Here is a 20,190-nt window from a genome sequence, read left to right on the forward strand (position 1 = left end):
GAGATGAACCTTGCCAATAAGCTCAGCCCAAGACTCTGGATGTCTCTCAAACCTTTCTGCTTTAAGATGTGATCCTTATCTAACTTCATCAAAAGTATGCACCATAAGGGACTGACCATGTGGCTGAGTAGTTAATGTTCTGCATGCTCCAATTTGGTCCTCCAGGTTTGTGGGTTCGGAGCCCAGCTGTGGACCTATGCCACTCATTAGCCATGCTGTGGAGGCATTCCACATACAAAAAAATAGAGGAAGATTGGCACAGATGTTAGCTCAGGGCTAATTTTCCTCAAGCAAAAACAGAGGAGGATTGCCAATGTATGTTAACTCAGGGCAAATCTTCCTCAGAAACAAACAAACAAAAGGATGCAGCATAGAACCCTTTATTAAAATGGTGGCTATTGAATGAGAAACAAGGAGAAGGAAAGGGCTTGGAATAAAAATTCTCATTTGGATAAATTAAGTTTGATAGACCTCTCAAATACCTAAGGGTAGATCACAGAAGGGCAGCTTAAATATTTTTGAATCTGTGTTTATCTAAAAGAGGGCTACACAAGATGTGTATATTAATAAGAATGGTCTTATCTACAACCAGGAAATGTTATGGCTGCATGTTAACCTCTTCCAACTATTCTGACTTTAGAAGACAGGGCAGTGCCTAGAGAAAGCTTATGAGTTTTAAGTAATCTTTATAATTTTACTTCCATGTCAATACTAATATTAGACTTCTGTTTAATTGCTGATTTTATTCCTCAAAAACATCTATAGAAAATTTTCTCAGTGGAAAAATCCCTCTAGATTTTCCTCTTGGTTTAAGTGGGTCCTAGAGAGAATGCAAGGCAAAACAATGAGTTTAGAGAGTAGTGGACAATGAGTAGTGGCGATAAGGAGGTTTTGAAGAATTTTCCTTAAAAGCAGAGAAGCGGGACAGTAGCTGTAGAAGGCTCTGCAGACTCTCTAGAGTATCAGGAGCTGTCCATCTAAGGCTGAAATTTTAAAGATGGATACAAAGGACCTCATAATTCAAAGATATTGAAATAGCACTTAGATTATTTCAGTATTGAACCACATCTGTCCTGAGATCTAATGTGAACCATATATTTTCCAGATGAATAACCTGGAGGTGGAGGTAATAGCAGTGAGAGTATTCAATCACAATCAACAAGGCACAATCTGAGAGATTTGAAAATATGAGAAAGGTGGCCCTGTCTGAGCTGAAGGAGTATTGTTTTGAAGAGATAAAGGAGTAGGGGAAGGCTTAATCTTTCAGCATGGTGAATCTTCCAGTTCCCAATAAAAAGGGTAGGGAAATGGGAATAGAGGGAAAAGGAAAGAGAGAGTAATAGAGGTAATAAAAGAATACATTTCACCTCATGTTTTGAATTCTACTCAACAGACTAAGGGAATTCACATCATCTGATGTCAGAGAATGTTAAAAGGCAAATTCTCATTCTCAGACCTATTAAATCAGAATCCCCGCAGTGGATCTCAGAAATCTGGAACTTGACTGGCTCACTAGATGCCTCTCAAGCATGATTAACTTTGAGAATCTGTGTTCTCAAGTATTCAAAAATGCTTTGCATAAAGAAGGAAAAGGTAATATTTCTTTATCCTAAGTCAATTAACATTGGAACATTTAAAGGTTACTAGAAACAAGGAAGTAATATGTGTATAAGGGGAAAAAGAAAATTTAATGGTGCCTATCACAAGATCTATCATAAGACTGTGATTATAGATGCCACAAGCTAAAAAAGATGTTGAAGATTATCTGCTTTACACACCTGTACTAGCAGAGTCAAATGAATCTTTTATTCAGACATAACCAATTATTTCTGATGAACATAACACAGCTAATCTCTTCATGGTAGTTGATACAAAGGCATTTTCTTGCCCTCTCGCACATGTGAAATAGACGCCCTCATTATTAGAGAGCAGTTATTGAACAATAATCCTTAGGACCTACCATGTGCTCAGCTCTTTGGCTGGTGCTAAAAGAAATTTTAAAAATAAAACATGATCTCTAGACTCAGGAATTTATCATATAATTGAGAAAATAAGGTTTATATGCAAGAATTTTTAGAAAGTAACTTTCTATGGTATCCTTTTAAGGGCTAGACGTTTCAAACTATATATTTCAGAAGATATAAAATGATAAGCAATAGAATGTTCAAGGACAGCTTCCCAGTGGGAAAGAGGATACATTTTTACTGAACTCTGAAGGCATGATAATATTTGGGTGAAGAAGAAAAGACACCAGGAGAGAAGAGAAGTAGGAGTTAAAGTTGATGGGAGTAAGTGTGTGAAGGCATAAATGAGCACATTTGTGGAACTATGAGATCAACCCAAGGATAGAGGAGACTGAATGCTGGTGAGTAGTGGGAAATGCTGTTTTGTAGGTAAGTGGATACAGATGGAGAAGTTCTTTATAAAGCAGCACAGATGTATATACGTTATGCAACAAGAGATAAGATGTTAGAATGATGTAAATAAAGGAGAGTCAGGGCAAAAGCAGAGTCCTATGATTTCTGACAGATGCTTCCAATATGAATCACAGTAAGTAAAGGGTGGAGTCAGTCAAGCTAGTCAAGCTGCTGATGAGATAAGCTAACAGTGAGTTGATTAGAGAAAGTCCAAAGAGGATAACCATTAAAAAGGTGAGAAATGGACTGAAATGAGGGATATTTCTTAGGAAATAAAAGTTACAGCCCTTAGTCTAAATTCAAGAGAAGAAAATGGATGAATCAATGTCTCCAACCCATGTTACTAGGAGAATATTTTGGAGAAAAGAAGTTTTATTCTTGAAATGTTGGAATGGAATAGGACTACTTGGGGATGACAACATATTGTCCTCTCCTTCCTTCACTCTCTGTTAGTTAATTTATTCATTTTCTGACAAATACTGTCTTTTGTATGCCAAGCAGTAGAGATACACTGGAGAGGAAACTTAGATTCAATCTCTGCTATAAAGCACCTTATGGCCTTGTGAGGGCTACCAATATTAATTAAATAACTTAAATAAATATTTAAACAAAATAAATATGGTTGCATCCTCCATATTACAATTATGGTAATCTGCCAAGGCACTATTATAGCATATAAAAGGAGGGGTTCCTTTAGTAAAAGAGGCAAAGGAAGACTTTCCAAAATAAGTCACCAACAGATCTGAGATTAGAAGAATGAGCAAGAGTTGACTCAGAGTGAAGGGAAAAAAGACGGTGCATCCAGTGTTCCTGGGGAGCAGAGAATGAGTGAACCATAGTGAAAGATGAGGCTGGTGAGATCTCTCAAGGTCAAAGCACACTGAACTTTGTAATATATGGTAGAGACTTTTGTATTTTTCATAAGAGCAATGATTTTCTGGAAACAAATTTTTAAACAAGAAAGTGACATGATCTGATTTTCTTTTTTGAAAAGATCATCCTGACTGCAGTGTAGAGGACACATTGTATGGGGCAAGACCCACGTGAAACCATATAAGAGGCTATCAGTACTCTGGTCTATTGACAATATCTTGAACTAGAGTACTGACTCTAGATGGGTAGAGTACTTGAGTGTAGATGGGTAGAAACATTTATTGAGTTCCTACTATGTGCCAAGCACTAAGCTAGGTACTGAAATGAAGCCTCTACTTTTGAAGACTCATGGTTTTGTAATGAAAACAGATTCACAAACAAGTAGTTATAGCATCTCGTAATACTTACAAAGTTTAGTTAAGAGAACTCTTACACTTTAAGAACTCCAAGAAGTCTCTGTTTCCTACTTTCTCTCATTGTGCCACCTTATTTTGACCATCCTTTATGAAATACAACTTTTGTCACTCCCATTGCTATTTTAGTTTTTCATACATTCCTTACACTGCTGGTATGAGGGAAACCCAATGCCAAGAGACAGGAACCAATTACTATACACCTCAGTTCTTGACAGCGAGTGAATCTTCCTCTTGCTGATTTCCTTTCTTGAAGAATACAAGGCCCAGAATGAACTGCAGCAAGACTCCTGACTTTGTCCTCTCAGGGCTGTCCAGTGAGCAAGAGAAACAGCAGTTCCTCTTTGGTGTCTTCCTGGCCCTCTGCTTGCTGAGCCTCCTAGGGAACTTGCTACTTCTCCTGGCTATTTGTGCTGACATCCGCCTCCACATTCCCACGTACTTCTTCCTCAGCCAGCTCTCCCTGGTGGATCTCTGCTTTACTTCCACCACAGCCCCCAAAATGCTGGAGGATTTGTGGACCAGAAGGGATTTATCTCTTTCTCCGGATGTCTAGCCCAAGTATATTTCTTTGCTGTTTTTGCTAATATGGACAATCTGCTTTTGACTGCCATGGCTATCGACTGCCACACTGCCGTCTGCCATCCTCTGCACTATCCACTGCCAATATCTCCTTGAAGATGTGGGCTACTGGTGGGTGGGTCATAGGGAGTGGCCCACTCTGACTCTTTGATCCAAACCCTATTGCTAACCTGACTATCCTTCTATACTATTAAAGAGATTCTTCACTTTTTCTGTGATTTTGGCCCACTCTTAGAGCTTTCCTGCTCTGATACTCACCTCAATAAGGACCTGATAATGGTTCTGATGGAACATTTAAGAATCAGCACTCTCCTCTGCATCATAAGCTCTTATGCCAATATTTTCTATGCTGTGGCTAGGATTCCATAAGCACAGGGTAAAAAGAAAGTTCTGGCCACATGCAGCTCCCACCTCTGCCTGGTTATCCTCTTCCTCATCACAGTCCTTGCCACCTACCTGAAATCCCCATCAACTTCTCGTTCCTCTGGGGAGTTGGTTATTCCTGTCACGTATAGTCTGGTAAATCCCACTCTCAACCTTTTCATTTATAGTCTGAGAAATAAGGATGTAAGATTTCATTAAAAAGGGTTCTGGACGTAGAGAATTTGGGGGATTAGGGATAATGCCCATAAATAAGCACTTTTGGAGAAACCACTCCCTACTTCATCACCACATTTACAAAGTGAATCAGTTAACACCAAGGCTGTCACAGAGCATTACTTGATCTATTGGAAAGAACACTAAACCGAAATCAGGAGAACTAGGTTCTAGGTCCCAGTTCAGGTGGAGATGGATTGGATTAGCTTTTCCTTAAATTACTTTCTAACACAAATATTCAAACTTGATCATCTATTGCTATCACTATCACCACTGTGATCACCACTGCCATTTCTATCAGCGGTTTAATAATGAATGTCCTCACCATCAGCTTTATTATGGACAACATCATCTTTGTTATCATCAGAGTCCCATACAAGTCACTGTCTTCAACACTATGCTTATCAAACTATCAGTAACCTCACCAATATTAAGAGAATAGAAACTTGTTGTATATGATTTTCCCCTTTTAATTCCTATTTTTCAGAATGTTTTATATATTCCATGTTTGAGAGTTGCTGGGGAAGTTCTGATGACTATGGCTGAAAATTAGAAGATAGCTAAAAGTAGGAGGATTATTTATTTACTTATTTTTGAGGAAGATTAACCCTGAGCTAACTACTGCCAATCCTCCTCTTTTTGCTGAGGAAGACTGGCCCTGAGCTGACATCCATGCCCATCTTCTTCTACTTTATACGTGGGACGCCTGCCACAGCATGGCCTGATTAGCAGTGCAATGTCCGCACCAGGGATCCGAACCGGCGAACCCAGGGCCGCTGAGAAGCAGAACGTGCGAACTTAACCGCTGTGCCACGGGCCGGCCCAAGGAGGAGGATTTTTTAAATACTCATTTTGCAATAAAACAAAAGAATATTTTCTGTATAAATTTTACTTATTAATTTTGTTCTGCAAAAACAAAATGGTTATGTATACTCAATGAATAGATTCTCTATTCAGGTATAGACTGTCAAAGGGTGATGCAGAGGAAGAATTTGTTGCATTGCATTATAAAGAGAACACCCTCTTACAAGTTCCATCACTCGGATACATCCAGCTTGTATTTCTATATGTACCATCTATTAAGTCAAAGCAGAGACTATGTGTTGTGCTTATTTGAATTCCCTATATTTCATCTCATTGTACATTGTATACATTGTACATTGTTTAATTAAACACCCAAAGATAATTTCTTTTCAGAGTAACAATTAGATGCATGGACTAGAGATTAGAAGAGAGTCAATCCTTACTATTTGTGGATTCAGTATTTGTGAAATCATCTGCAGTCTGAAATTTATTTGTAACCCCATGATCAATACTTGCAGCACCTTCCTGGTAATGTGTGGACATGAGCATGTGCAGATGGCAAAAAAAATTGAGTCATATGATGAGTGTGTTCCCAGTTGAGTTTGGACAAAACGAAGATCTGCTCTCTTGTTTCAGCTGTCATACTGTAAACAAGTGTCCATTTCATGGCATGTTTAGTGGCCACGTTTCTCACAATTTGGTCTCTCTTTTTTTTTTTTTTGGTGATTTCACTATTTAAAATGGTCACACGTGTAGTGCTGAAGTCCTGTCTAATGTTCCCAAGTGCAAAAAGGCTGACGTGCTTTACAGAGAATGTGTTAGATAAACACAGTCGTGAGTTATAGTGCATTGGTTGTGAGTTCAATGTTATTGAATGAACAAAATATATTAAATAACATGTCTTTATCCAGAAACACACTTAAAACAAGGTTACATCTCGATCAGTTGACAAATGTGTGATGAGTGTCTCAATGGAATCTGTCCCTGAGTTTTACCTAGAGCAAGAGGGAGAATTCAGTATTCACCATTTCAGTGTCCATGGCAACTTTAAAGAAGGAACATACCCCCCACAAATAATGAGAATCAACTCATTCTCACTTTAAAGAGGAAAAATGTGAGGCTCATGAAAGAGAAATGACTTGTACGAAGTTAGAGAGTAGATTAGTCATACAACAAGGATTAAAACCCTGGCCTAGTTCAGTGCTCTCTCTGCTATATGTTCAATTCCTGGAGTGCAATAAGAAAAGAAGAAACACAAAAAAGGGGATGGAGGAGGAAGATAAGGCATCAGACAAGCTTTTGAGGACTTTCCAATTTCAAAAATAGTTGATCTTTAGCAGCACTCTAGACAATGAATTAAAAGTATTATCTTCAGAGTAAAAAAAAATAACATATTCACTGTCATTATGGTTCTTCATATTTCATGGGGCTCTTCCTCTCCTGTCAAGGACTCTGTACTAGAAAGATTTCCTCAAGCCCTCATTAGTAAACACAGGCAAATTGCTGCAATTTTTTCCATGATTTAGCCGACTCTCTTTACTCCCATGGAGGAAGGCCTTTCCTAAAGTCTGAAAGGGAATATTTGTTTTCAACAACAGCAAAAGTAGTCAGCATTAGACACACTTTCCATTAATAAAGGTCATTACTGATTATACAGGACCCTGTGTGAGGGTGGACATTGTATAGAGGTGATGGATTGAAGAATATATCTTAAGTACTTCTAAAAGCCATAGCCTCAGAGCTGACATTTCAAACAGCAGGAGAGAAAACTTGACCCCCACCAGCCTGCTCCCTACATTGACAGGCAGATGTGGTCCCTCTGCAGGGAACTGCCTGCTCCAGTAGGGCTCTTCGACCCTGAGGGAATAGTGTGGCTGCTGCACCCTTGACACCAGTCATTTCTGTGGGTCACCTCTGTGTGTGTGGCTTTAGGAGGGATAGTTCCCCTGAGGGGAAGAGACTCATGCTAATAAAACCCCCTTTCCAAGGGTGACTTTCTCAGAGTCGGGAGGCTCATGGACTGAAAAATAAATTGGGGTGCTTCTAAGGATTCCATGGTCTCCAGGAGTCCCTGACTCCCTAGGCGGGATATGCTTCTAAAAAGGGGAATGAGAGAAGAGGACATGAGGAGCTTCTCTCTAAAATCCGCTTCCTCATTGAACTTTCTTACTGTTTTTCCTAAGACAAAAGATACATCCTACCTCTTTGACCCACACAGCCAGCTATTGCATTATTCCAGGCCTCTTTCTCATCAATGGTGAGTGCTCTCTCCCTGCTCTGATATCCAAGATGGTGGGGGACAGTATCTTTGATCATGCAAAACAGATTAAGAATGAAAAGTTGGAGTCTAATTAATGTTAGCGAGCCAGACTTTCATTCTTATAGGTCAAAATCGAGTTGCATTACCCTTGTTTTAAAAAGGAAGGAAGGAAGGAGGAAGAAAAGAAGGAAAAAAGGAAGAGAGGGAAGAATAAAAAAGTGAAACTCAGAGAAGTCAGGGTAGGACCCTCCAAAGCTAACCTGGAGCTATGCTCAACATAAGAAGGGTTTGAAGGATTTCTTTCCCTAACTAGAATCAGAGACTAAACGTTTGGAGTGACAGATGAGGAAAAACTCCATCAGTTGCTGAAGGAGGGAGAGAGATTGTGAAGGAGGAGCACTTGGAGTCTTTTATTTCTGAAACCATCAGAAGCTTCTCAGAGACAGCTGATCACCAACCCACTCCTTGATCTCTACTTCCTATTTTTAAAGATTAGCTGTTTTCTTGTATATGTTCTCTGATTCCACTTTGTCCACAGCTTCACAGAGGTAAGTGACAAAATCAGTGGCTCTATCTCAGTATTATTTTCAAATTTATTTTTAGAAATTATTTATCTATTTACCTGTTTTAAAAATTAAATAATAAAGGAAGACGTAAACTGAAAAGTATGCATAATATTTTAATATTTTTCAAGTATCCTTATACCTAGGATCAGAGCTGATTCATCCAAACTTAAAGAGGAAAATTAGAGTCAGAAAATTAAGTGAATTTTCTATGGTGAGCACAAGAGAGCTGTTAATAAAGTTTCTGAATTACTAGCTCAAGTTCTAGGCATAAATATTATGCTGCAAGCAAATATAAGCACAACATCCTGTTGGAGAATGGACAGGACAGGGAAAGGGAACACTACTTATTTGACAGCAAAACTAATGAAAGCAAAGGGAGTCTGGTTGACTCTCCCTGCCCCTTCTCAGTCACCACCACTCTGGAAAAATAAAATACAATGAAGACTATCACAGATTTATACATGGAAAAGTAAAAGATATTTTATAACACCAATTCCAAGGTACAAAGATAAAACCTAAATATGCCCCCATCAGCTCTGTTGTTTAGATTCCAGAATAGGTGAGAAGAGACATGATTGTTCCTTCTAGAGAAGAGAATGCCAAGAGGCTGCAACATGAACTCATTCAGGCAGCGGTATAAACGCCCTGAAATAACAACTGGAAGGAATGATGTTAAATACAGGTGAAACTGATGGAACAAGATCTGGTGATCAAGAAACTGGTGATAAGCCTCAGTGCAGATTTTCATGTTTATAATATTAGTGACCTATACTTTTCCGTTTATTCACTCAAAGTGGAGAGGAATGGACAATATAAATTCTCACATTTCCTCTGCATCCACAGAGTTCTCTTTGTGAGTTACCTCAGGAATAGAGCTGAGTTTCGATTTCTTCTGCACAAAACCACCTGACTTCACCACTTTTAGGGCTGCAGCACTCGCTGACCAACAGTGTCATAAAAGTTTGTGGTTGGACACAAGGAGGAAAAGTCTAAATGGAGGGAGAGTAAAAGTTTTCAGGTGCACATCTATGTCCTCAATTCTGATCTGGCAGCATGCTGAGAACATAGATGTAGAAAAGAACATAGGATCATAGGAGACATGGATACTGAATCTAGAGTCCTGCTGGAAAGATAAGTCATTGACAAGACAATTAAAGACAAGGCCGCAATCTAGAAGGTGGGCCTGGGAACCAGAAGGCCAGTAGGCTTCAGCTCCCACATTACCACACACATGAAAGGGTGACCTTTCACAACCCCCTCCTCTCGGGCCTGCAGTCCACTCATTGTAGATGAAGTTATTGGCCCAGAATATCTAAGTCCAATTCCTTCTCTGAAGAACTGTGTGGCCCTCTCTGAGCAATAAGAATTCAGGACTAGTTCACTAGTCAGTGACTAGAACACTTGGCTAAGGCTTCATAAATAAATCAAGAATGGTTGCTATTTTAAAAAACACAGAGGAGTATGCCAAGTATAAGCAAAGGCACTGAGGCAAGAAGTAGCCTAAATTCAATACAAAATAAGGAAAGCGGCCTAAACTGATGCCACTCATTAGATCCTCTAAATGTTAAATGTGCATCAGGGATTAATGACACAGATAGTTTACTAAGGAATCTCAATGTATGACCTGTAAATGTGGAATGGTTTTACGGTTCCTGCCATAAGCTGTGCTCAATATTTTTTTCCTTTTCCACTGATAGCCAATTTCCCTAATGACTCTGAGTCAGAATCCCTAAATGGTCGTGTTCAGTTCCTAAAAGTGTTCCCGTGTTATTAAGACTGTTTGCTTTTCCTTTGCTTTTATTAAGGCATAATTTGTGCACAGAAGCCTGTTTATTTTTTTATTTTCTGTGAGGCAGATTGGTCGTGAGCTAACATCTGTGTCAATCTTCCTCTATTTTATGTGGGATGCCGCTACAGCATGACTTGATGAGTGATGCTAAGTCCAGACCTGGGATCTGAACCTGTGAACTCAAGCCACCAAAATGGAATATGTGAACTTTACCACTAAGCCACTGGGCTGACCCCAAGGCCTGTTTATTTCTAAATTTCAATCATGTTTTCACTTCAGTGCTCTTTTTTTTTTTTTTAATAACCCCAGCCAACAACCAGCACTAGATTTGGTCAAATAGCTTGGAGTAGAAGGTAGAGAGCCTGGTTGTCCCTCGCGGCCCCTCCTCTTGCCTGCCTCTACTCCTTCTAGTATAAGGGAGGTGAGGAAGTAGATAACATGCTGGTAAGGTGGCATTCTCTTCTTGATTGGTGGTAACTTCTGCTCTAGCTCTTTGTGTGACTAATTTAGACAGGTATGACCAGCTCCACTAAGCCTTGGCCACCCACTCAGCTTCATTATGCTGTTGACTCCTAGCTGGTGGCCTCATACTAAATTCCTGATACCTGAAACTCTTTGCCTAATGATCTAGCACAGCCCCTAATATCATCTTCCCTCCATGAGCCTGACTCACAAGTAGATTTGTCTCTATATCCCTGGGAATGTAGTAATTCAAGGAAGAAAAGTCTGTCCGTTCCCCACCTGGTATCTTCTCTCCCAAGCCTCCTTCCCTAACTCTGTTAGTTTGCTGCTAGTCAACAAGCCCAGTGGCCAAGTTGGCCATTCATCTAGGAAACCAAAAGTCAGTCCCCCTATCTACTATTAGACTTGAGCCCCTGAAGTCAGAAGCTCTATATTATTCATGGTTGTATTGTCAAAGCCTAGATACTTCATGAAGGAAAGTTCAGTAAAAACTAGGGACTGGAGAGAATGGGGAAGTTGTCCTCTTTCTTCTAACCTAACACTCCTCAGCAAGCCCTCCTGGGAGAGAGCACCTCTCTCAGAAACTTTGAATCTAGAGTGAGCTCTGGGGAAACAGGAAAAATGCCACTAGTAAACTCAAAACTGTACTTTTATAGACAGATGGCGTGGAACAGATTTTTCAGATTCTGCAAAAGAATATTAAGCGAAGGAATTGGAACTTGATATAATTTGTTATGAGGAGTCATTGTGCCTTAAGCAAGAGAGTGATGGAATGAAAGTTGTGTCCAGGAAAATCCATCTGAGGGAATTGATGACACTTTGGAGGAGATAGAAACTGGATAACAGTTAAGAAGCAGCTTTAATGATGTATTTATTAATTCCTCCACTCACCTTTCAGTTTTTACTGCTCTCTTTTCCTGGCAGTATCTTAGGCTTTGAGAATACATCTGTAAATAACTTAGAGCTCCATGCTTCAAGAGGCTCAAGGCTAATAGTAGAAAGATTCACATAAACAAATATATTATGAAGCGTTTTGCTAAGTGTCATAAACATGAACTACTCAACGTGCTTTAAAGAAGCACCAAGGATGAAGGATTTGACTGCTGAGAAGCAGAGAAAATTCTCACAGAGGAGGTCAAATTCAACATGAGTCTTGACAGATAAAAGGAGTTTTACATAGCAATGAATATAATGTTTGCAAAGGTATGGAGGCATGAAATGAAACCTGTGAGGAGCTCCATGCAGCCACATTACCACAGCTTGATGTGAGGGGTGGTGCACAAGACTGAAAGGGTGGGAGGGGTCCAGATTGTGAAGGATCTTACATGCTCCACTAAGGAGTTTGGAGCTGGTCATCTAGACAGCCTGGTTTATAGAAACACTGGAGGCTTCAAACCACAAACACCTGGGTTTGAGTCATGGTTTCATCTCTCATTAAATACTCTTAGTCTCAATTCTTCATCTGTGTATTGAAGATAATACCTAATTTGCAGGTTTTTTTGTGATGAATAAATAATACATGTGAAATGTATATTAAATATAACATAACTACTGTGAAGTTCCAGAAATCCCAAGAAATTATAAAGTTTTCTGTAATATGTAATCAACAGAGGATATTAAGCATAAAAATATGAAAAAATAGAAAGACTGATACCTGAATATAATAAATGTGGCATTATTTTCAGGGAGTTGTTGCATTAATCAAGGTGAATGATGACCAGGATTTATTTTAAATTATGGCAATAGGAGTAGAAAAGAGGGACCTAATTGAGAAAATTTTCTGCATTAAAATCAGAAGAATTTTTCAAAAGGTTGACATGGGGCAAGGAAGGAGAGAGAGAGAGAAGGGATCATCGAACATGGGTCTATATTTCTAGCATGGAGAACATGATGGGTGGTGACATCATGAACAAAAGAGATGGTCCTGAGGACCTGGACGAGGATCCCAATGGAAGAATGGAAAGTAAAATATGGTCAATTAAGATGTTTCTTTTTATCGTTTCAAATGTACATTTCTCTGTGTATGTGCATGTGTGTATAAACACATGCATGAAAATAAAATTGCCTGTAATTTAAAAATTTTAAAATTGCCTGTAAGTCCAATATAGATAATGTTTGTCACCGAATGGGAAAAATGCAAGTGTTTCTTATTTTCTTCTTAATATTTGTCAATTATTCTAGATTTTGTCAACTAAGAATCCATTTCTGACGTGTAAATGAAATACATATTTTGATAAAATGAAACGATCTCATAATATTAAAAGTGTATTTATTATAAAATACTTTATGACACAAAAATTATATTTATAAAGTCACTGGTAAAATTACATCTTGGGAATATATACCAGGTTATATTGAATATAAGATTTTGCATCACACCTCTTCTTTACATATTGTCAAAACAATTTCTCATGTATTATAATGAATAGTATATTAACCTTACTCCTAATAGTGAATATATTTAATATTTCTATTTTAGACACACATTCAAGGAAGAACTTGAAAGAATTACAAATTTATGTAAAACTCGTGTATTGATAATGTCAATAATATCATCTTCATCCGTCTCAATGATAACTTTGTGCAAGCCTGACTATCTGCTGAGGCTGGCTTTTCTGATAAATTTTTGTTTAAAGATCCTAATCCATACCGATATTCTCACCTGGGAATCCAAGTGTGAATTCACTTTTTTTTCCCTCCCCAAAGCCCCGGTACATGGTTGTATATCCTAGCTATAAGTCATTCTAGTTCTTCTATGTGAGCTGCTGCCACTGTCCGGCAACTTACAGACCGGTGGTGCTGTTCCAAGATCTGGAAGCAAACCCGGGCTGCCAAAACAGTGAGCGCTGAACTTTAACCACTAGGCCATCAGGGTGGCCCGTGAATTCCCTTTTTACTCTGGAATGTATTCTCCTTTCCCTCCACTGAGCAAGATCTCTCCTACTCTCTGATGATATCCAGAATCAAGAAGTGTCCATCAAATGCCTCTATCCAGTCTTGTGTTGGAACCTATACGAAGGGAAGCACACTCACTGCTCTCCACCTTCTGATATCTGATGGCATAAAACAGTGCCACTGACTCAGAGTTTTGTGTCCAGAACAGACAGATAGAGGAACAGTAAGATCCCATATCTTCTGCAAGACTGAAGGTTAAAGTATCTTAGGATTAGAGAGCTCAAGGATATACACTAAACAACCCTTAGAGATATTAGTTTAAATAAAATAAAATTACTGATTTTGGGGTCAAAAAACATTGATGGTAACAATAACATATGGTTTCATACAGAGTATGCTACATATTCACTCTAGTTAGAGCCGTTGAAGCTGAGTCTTCTCTTCTAATCAATCCAAAAAAAGATTTCCTGGGAAATGTGGCATTTCAGGACCTATTACACAGAAGGAAGGGAAAGAGTCTTGAATATTCAGCATCCTACTTTTTAAAAAGTAGAATACTCTCTACTTTGGACGAGGTGAGAGGCAGTTAAAGAGTGAATTAAAAGAAATACTGAGAGTTGTGCAAGTCCAACTGTTTGGACAGAACTGGAGAGGAAACCACATAGCTGAGTACATCTCAAGATCTTTCATATATCTCATTCCTCTTCTTGCCCAGTTGGCCTACAGGCTGAATGGAGACAGCCAACCGCACATTGGTCACTGAATTTGTCTTCCTGAGATTTTCGAATTCTCCACATCTCCAGCTGCTCTTCTTCTCCCTCTTCCTCCTGGTCTACCTATTGTCCCTGGTGAGTAATGCGCTCATTGTGCTCATTGTGGCCCTGGATGGACGCCTCCATACGCCCATGTACTTCTTCATCTGCAATCTCTCCTTGGTAGAGCTCTGGTACACCACAGTCACTGTGCCCAAAATGCTGGCCAATTTTCTATGTTCCCAAGGGGTCATCTCAGTTCCCAGCTGCATCACTCAGTACTACTTCTTCTTCTCTTTGGTTGCCACTGAGCTCTTTATCCTCACCACCATGGCCTTTGACCGTTATGTTGCCATCTGCCGACCACTCCATTACCAATTGCTGCTGAGCCCCCAAACGTGTGGTACTCTGGCTGGGGTCTGCTGGTCTGTAGGATTCCTCTGTCCCATGTTTCCCTCATTCCTCCTTACACAAATCTCCTTCTGCACCCCCAACCAGATCAACCACTTCTTCTGTGATGCTGATCAGATTTTTCGGCTTTCCTGCACAGACACATATGCCATCCAAGCAGTGGGCTATGGTTTGAGCACTGTTATTATCTTAGGAAGCCTGGTGTTTACCATGGCTTCCTATGCCCAAATCCTGGCCACAATTCTAGCCATGGCCTCTGCTGCTGCCCAACGCAAGACTTTTTCCACATGTGCAGCTCATCTCTCTGTGGTCACTATCTACTTTGGAACTCTCATATTCATGTATGTCCGCCCAGCAGTAAAATACGAGTCAAACATCAACAAGATTGTGGCTATTTTCTACTCAGTCATCACCCCACTTCTCAATCCTCTCATCTATACACTCCGCAACAAGGATGTCAAGGAAGCTTTGAAGATGTTGGTGTCCCGGATCCAAAGGATCTGTCATTCAAGCTGGGAGACTCAGTGATGGTGCCACATGAGAAATCAGAGACAGCAAAGATTGTGGAATATCCAAATAGAAAATAATCCTAATTACTGCCTTTTACCTGTGCAGTGTATCTTTTAAAATAATTGAATTTATAGATTTGCCTTTTGTGAGTTATCTGTGGGACATTTTAAGTGAAAGACTTGCTTATTCTGCCACCCACTATGTCCCACTGTCTGTTGCTTCAATTGTTCAGCTTCTCCAGAGGACTGGATAATCTCATGTTAACATTAGTGCAGGGAAATGGCACAGACTTTGTAGTCCATGCACGTGGAATGGAAATCCAGCTCTCCCACTTGGTAGCATCAGTTAAGTAAGGCAATGAGAGTTCTGCATATTTAAACAAAGAACTGCAAATCATTTTTACTTCCCTCAGCTTAATAAAAAAAAATCAATTTTTGGTAATATCCATAATGTTCACTGTAGGACCTTCAACTAAAAAACTCCCATAAATTTTGCCCCAGGCCATGGATTGGGGAAACAGAAGTGAGAGCCTTGCCTCCTATCTCCTTGCAGATCCACCTCACAATAAAGTTTTTCTTCCCTCAAAAGCTGGTGTGCCATGGTTTCGGCTTCTGTTCATATCAAGTGGCAAGCCTTTGCTTGGCAACAAAATGCAATTCATAGTAATTATAACCAGAAAGGAAGTATAGGCAGTAAAATGTTCTTTTCTTGAAATTCGAATATGCATTCATGCCAGCAAATGGAAATGATAAATAACAAAAATAGAATGAATATTATAGTACATGAAAGGAAAAAGTAAGGAATGATATTTGAAAATTATATTAATGTATTTTTGGAATAAAGAAAAAACTTGTACCCACATGTTAGACTGTTGTAGTAATGAATAATAACATTCCAGTTTAGTAAAAATGTAAAAAGATTAATTTAAAAGAATGAATTTCAATTTTAGATATTTCAGTAACATATTTCACACATGAGTGAAAATTTGTACTTACCAAACACACAGAAAAATCATATCTCACAGTTCACGTTGTTTCACTAATTTAAAATTTGAACAAAAATAAAAACTCCAAGTGGCCACAGAGAATGGAATTGAAGTAAGTCAAATTCTGTTTATTTGTCATTAAAGTCCCTGTACTGTCATAATTTCTAATTTATTATTTCAAAGTACCATGGGGTTAGAGCAACCAACTGCAGTCCTGACATTATTCCAAATCATTACAAACTTATGCTGGTTTAAACTAAGACAAGTAGCTGGCAGCTGAGCCTGAGCATGTCCAGCACCAACTGTTTAACAGGGAGTTCTCTGAATTAACTTCCAGGTTGGATATGTTTGTGAAAGTTTAAGTAATAAAAATGTGCTAATTTAAAGCTTACAGACGCATTATTAAAACTCAACAGTAACTGCAGCAATCAAAACTTAGACCAACAAAAGACTTTTTGGGGGGACTATTTTATGATTGACATTACTTTCAATTGTCAGTGCATGGTTATAATAAAATAATATAATAAATGCATTATTATTATAATAATTATAATATATAATATATATAATTATATATTTTTTATATTATATAGAATATATTATAATAATAATGCAGATGTGCTTTCTAAATCTGTTATAATATAATGATAGACTAACCTTATTTCTAAGTCTATAAGGTGCCCTTTACTATATAAATTTATAGTATACCCTATTATTTGTTAAGTGAAGCTCTCTTCCCTCTCTGTTCATTTTTGCACAATTATCTTAAATTTTATAAGAACAATGCTGTAGACAAATTTTATTATCATTTTGTCCAATTTTAACGAATGAAAAAAGAAAAAAAATGAAAAAAAGTGAAGAAAGCCTTCAGGATATATGAGACATCATTAAGTGAACCATGCTATAGAAGTCCCAGAAGGAAAAGAGAGAGAGCAAGGAGTAGAAGTCTATTTAAAGAAATACTGCCTGGAAACCTACCAAATCTTGGGAAAGAAATGGACGTCCAGTTCATGAAGTTCAAATATACCCAAATAGGATAAACCCAAAGAGGACTAAATCAAGACACACTATAACCAACTTGTCAAAAGTCGAGGACAAAGACAATTTTGAAAGTAGCAAGAAGAAAGTGACTTATCACATATGGGGAAACCCCCAAAAGACTATCAGCAGATTTCTCCTAAGAAACCTTGCAGACCAGGAGACAGTGGGATGATATATTTAAAGTACTAAAAGAAAAAAACAGCCAACCAAAAGTACTACACCTGGCAAAATTATCTTTTAAAATGAAGGCGAGATAAAGTCTTTCCCAGATGAACAAGAATGAGGAGTTCATTACCACCAGACCTGCTTTATGAGAAATGTTTACAAGTTCTTCAAATTGAAATGAAACACACTAAGCAGCAATATGAAAGCATATAAAAGCATAAATCTTTTTATGCAATATTTAAAAGGTAAATATATAGGCACATACAGATTAATGTAACACTGTAACAGTGGTGTATAAATTACTTACAAGAACATAAATGTTAAAAGGTAAAAATTTGTCAGTGGATGCACAATATAAAGGGAAATAAACCCTGATTCCAAGAACACAAAGTGTGTGAGGGGGAAAAAGTGTCGAGTTTATGTTTGCAATTGAAGTAGATGGTTATAACTACAAAATATTTTATGCAAGCTTCAAGCTAATCACAGCAAATAAAACCTAAAAAGATATACAAAAGATGAAGAGAAAACCATCAAAGCAAATCACTACAAAAAAATTATCAAATAACAAAGGAAGACAGTAAGAGAGGGACAAAATAATTGCAAAACAGAAAGAAAATAACAAGCAAAATGGCAATAGTAAGTCCTCATGTATCAATAACCGTTTTAAATGTAAATGGAATAAACTCACCAATCAAAAGGCATAGAGTGGCTGAACGGATAAAAAAGAAGATCCAACAATATGCTCTATACAAGAGACTCACTCTAGATTTAAAGATGCACTGAGGCTGAAAATGAAGGAATGAGAAAGATATTTTGTGCAACTGGTAACCACAAAAAACACAGGTGGCTGTACTTAGACAAAATAGACTTTAAGTCAAAAACTGTCTCTGTAGACAAAGGAGATCATTATGTAATGATAAAAGGATCAATTCAACAGGAAGATGTAACAATTATAAATATACATGCACCCAACATCAGAACACCTAAATATATAAAGCAAATATTGACATATTTGAAGGGAGAATCAGACAACAATACTGTAATAGTAGGGGACTTCAATACCCCACTTTCAACAACAGATAGATCATCCAGAAAGAAAACCAATAAGGAAACATTGGTCTTGAACTATACCTTAGACCAAATGGACCTACAGACATGTACAAAACATTCCATTCAAAGGCAGAAGACTACACATTCTTCCCAAATGCACATGGAACATTCTCCAGGATAGATCACATTGTAGGTCACAAAGCATTGGTTAACAAATTTAAGAAAATTGAAATTATTCCCCTTATCTTTTCTGACCATAATGGAATGAAACCAGAAATCAAAAATCACAAATACATGGAAACTAAACAATACAATCTTGAACAACATTGGGTCAAAAAGAAAATCAAAAGGGAATTTAAAAGTGTCTTGAGACAAGTGAAAAAAGGAACACAACAACAACAATAACAAAAAGAAACACAACATACCAAAACTTAAGGGATGCATCAAAAGCAACGGTAAGAGATAGTTTATAGCAGCAAACATCTACATTGAGAAAGAAGAAAAATCCAAAATAAGTAACTTTACTTAATACCTCAAGAAACTAGAAAAAGAACAAACTAAGCCCAAAATCAGCAGAAGGAAGGAAATAATAAAGATTAGAGCAGAAACAGTTCAAATAGAGAATTTTTAAAATAGAAAAATTCAATAAAACTAATAGTTGTCTTTTTGAAAAGATAAACAAAATCAACAAACTCTTAGCTAGCCAAACTAAGAAAAGAAGAGAAAAGGCTCAAATAAAATCAGCAATGAAAGATAAGACATAACAGTGGATGCCTCAGAAATAAAAAGAATCATAAGGGACTATTATGAACAATTATACACCAACAAACTGGATACCCTAAAAGAAATGGATAAATTCCTAGAAATATACAACCTACCAAAACTGAATCAAGAAGAAGTAAAAAGGCTGAACAGACTAATAACCAATAAGGAGATTGAATCAGTAATCAAAAACATCCCAACAGAGAAAAGCCCAGGACCAGATGGATTCATGGGGGAATTCCACCAAACAGTCAAAGAATTAAAACCAATTCTTTTAAAATTCTTCCCAAAAATAGAAGAGAGAATAATTTCAAACCATTTTATGAGAGCAATATTACCATGATATCAAAATCAGAAAGATACTACAAGTAAGAAAAAAAAAACTATAGGCAAATATCACTGATTCACTGATGAACATAAATGCAAAACTGCTTAACAAAATACCAGCAAACCAAGTTCAACAGAACACTAAAAGGATCATACATCATGCCCAAGTTGGATTTATACCTTGGAAGATCATTTTACAGAAGAACATGTGGGTGAGGAATTTTTCCAGTTATCTTTGGAAAGTACGATCTGCCATAAACCCTTCGAATTTAGACATAGTTATGTGACATGCTCTGTCTAGTTAAATATGATCAGAATTGATACAATTTATTTGCTGATGATTAACTCTTCAGCCCACTCTTCCCTGAAATGGCAATTGCAGAAGCAAGTGCTGATATGGAGAAGCCATAAGGTCAGAGCTGCATGGAATGTTAACACATGGAAGACAGCTATCCTAGCAGGTCATCTGAATGCACAGCAAATTCTGTATGATTGCGGATAAATTGTTTTACATTAAGCTAGTTATATT

The 20,190-nt window shown here is 37.8% G+C and overlaps 1 protein-coding gene and 1 pseudogene across 1 annotated transcript; both read left to right on the top strand.

Annotated features, from left to right (window-relative positions):
* The first annotated feature begins 3,974 nt into the window (after nucleotides 1-3,974).
* Nucleotides 3,975-4,902, top strand: OR1O10P (olfactory receptor family 1 subfamily O member 10, pseudogene; annotated as a pseudogene).
* Nucleotides 4,903-14,389: 9,487 nt separating this feature from the next.
* OR11W2 (olfactory receptor family 11 subfamily W member 2) lies at nucleotides 14,390-15,349 on the top strand. The gene has a single exon (XM_001491454.2). The coding sequence runs from the start codon at nucleotides 14,390-14,392 to the stop codon at nucleotides 15,347-15,349; it is 960 nt and encodes a 319-aa protein (XP_001491504.2).
* Nucleotides 15,350-20,190: the final 4,841 nt, after the last annotated feature.

Source organism: Equus caballus, chromosome 20, assembly GCF_041296265.1.
Source record: "Equus caballus isolate H_3958 breed thoroughbred chromosome 20, TB-T2T, whole genome shotgun sequence".
Taxonomy (NCBI): Eukaryota; Metazoa; Chordata; class Mammalia; order Perissodactyla; family Equidae; genus Equus; species Equus caballus.

Coding starts and splice junctions, on each gene's coding strand:
- OR11W2 (XM_001491454.2), top strand. CDS start 14,390: ATGGAGACAGCCAACCGCACATTGGTCACTGAATTTGTCTTCCTGAGA.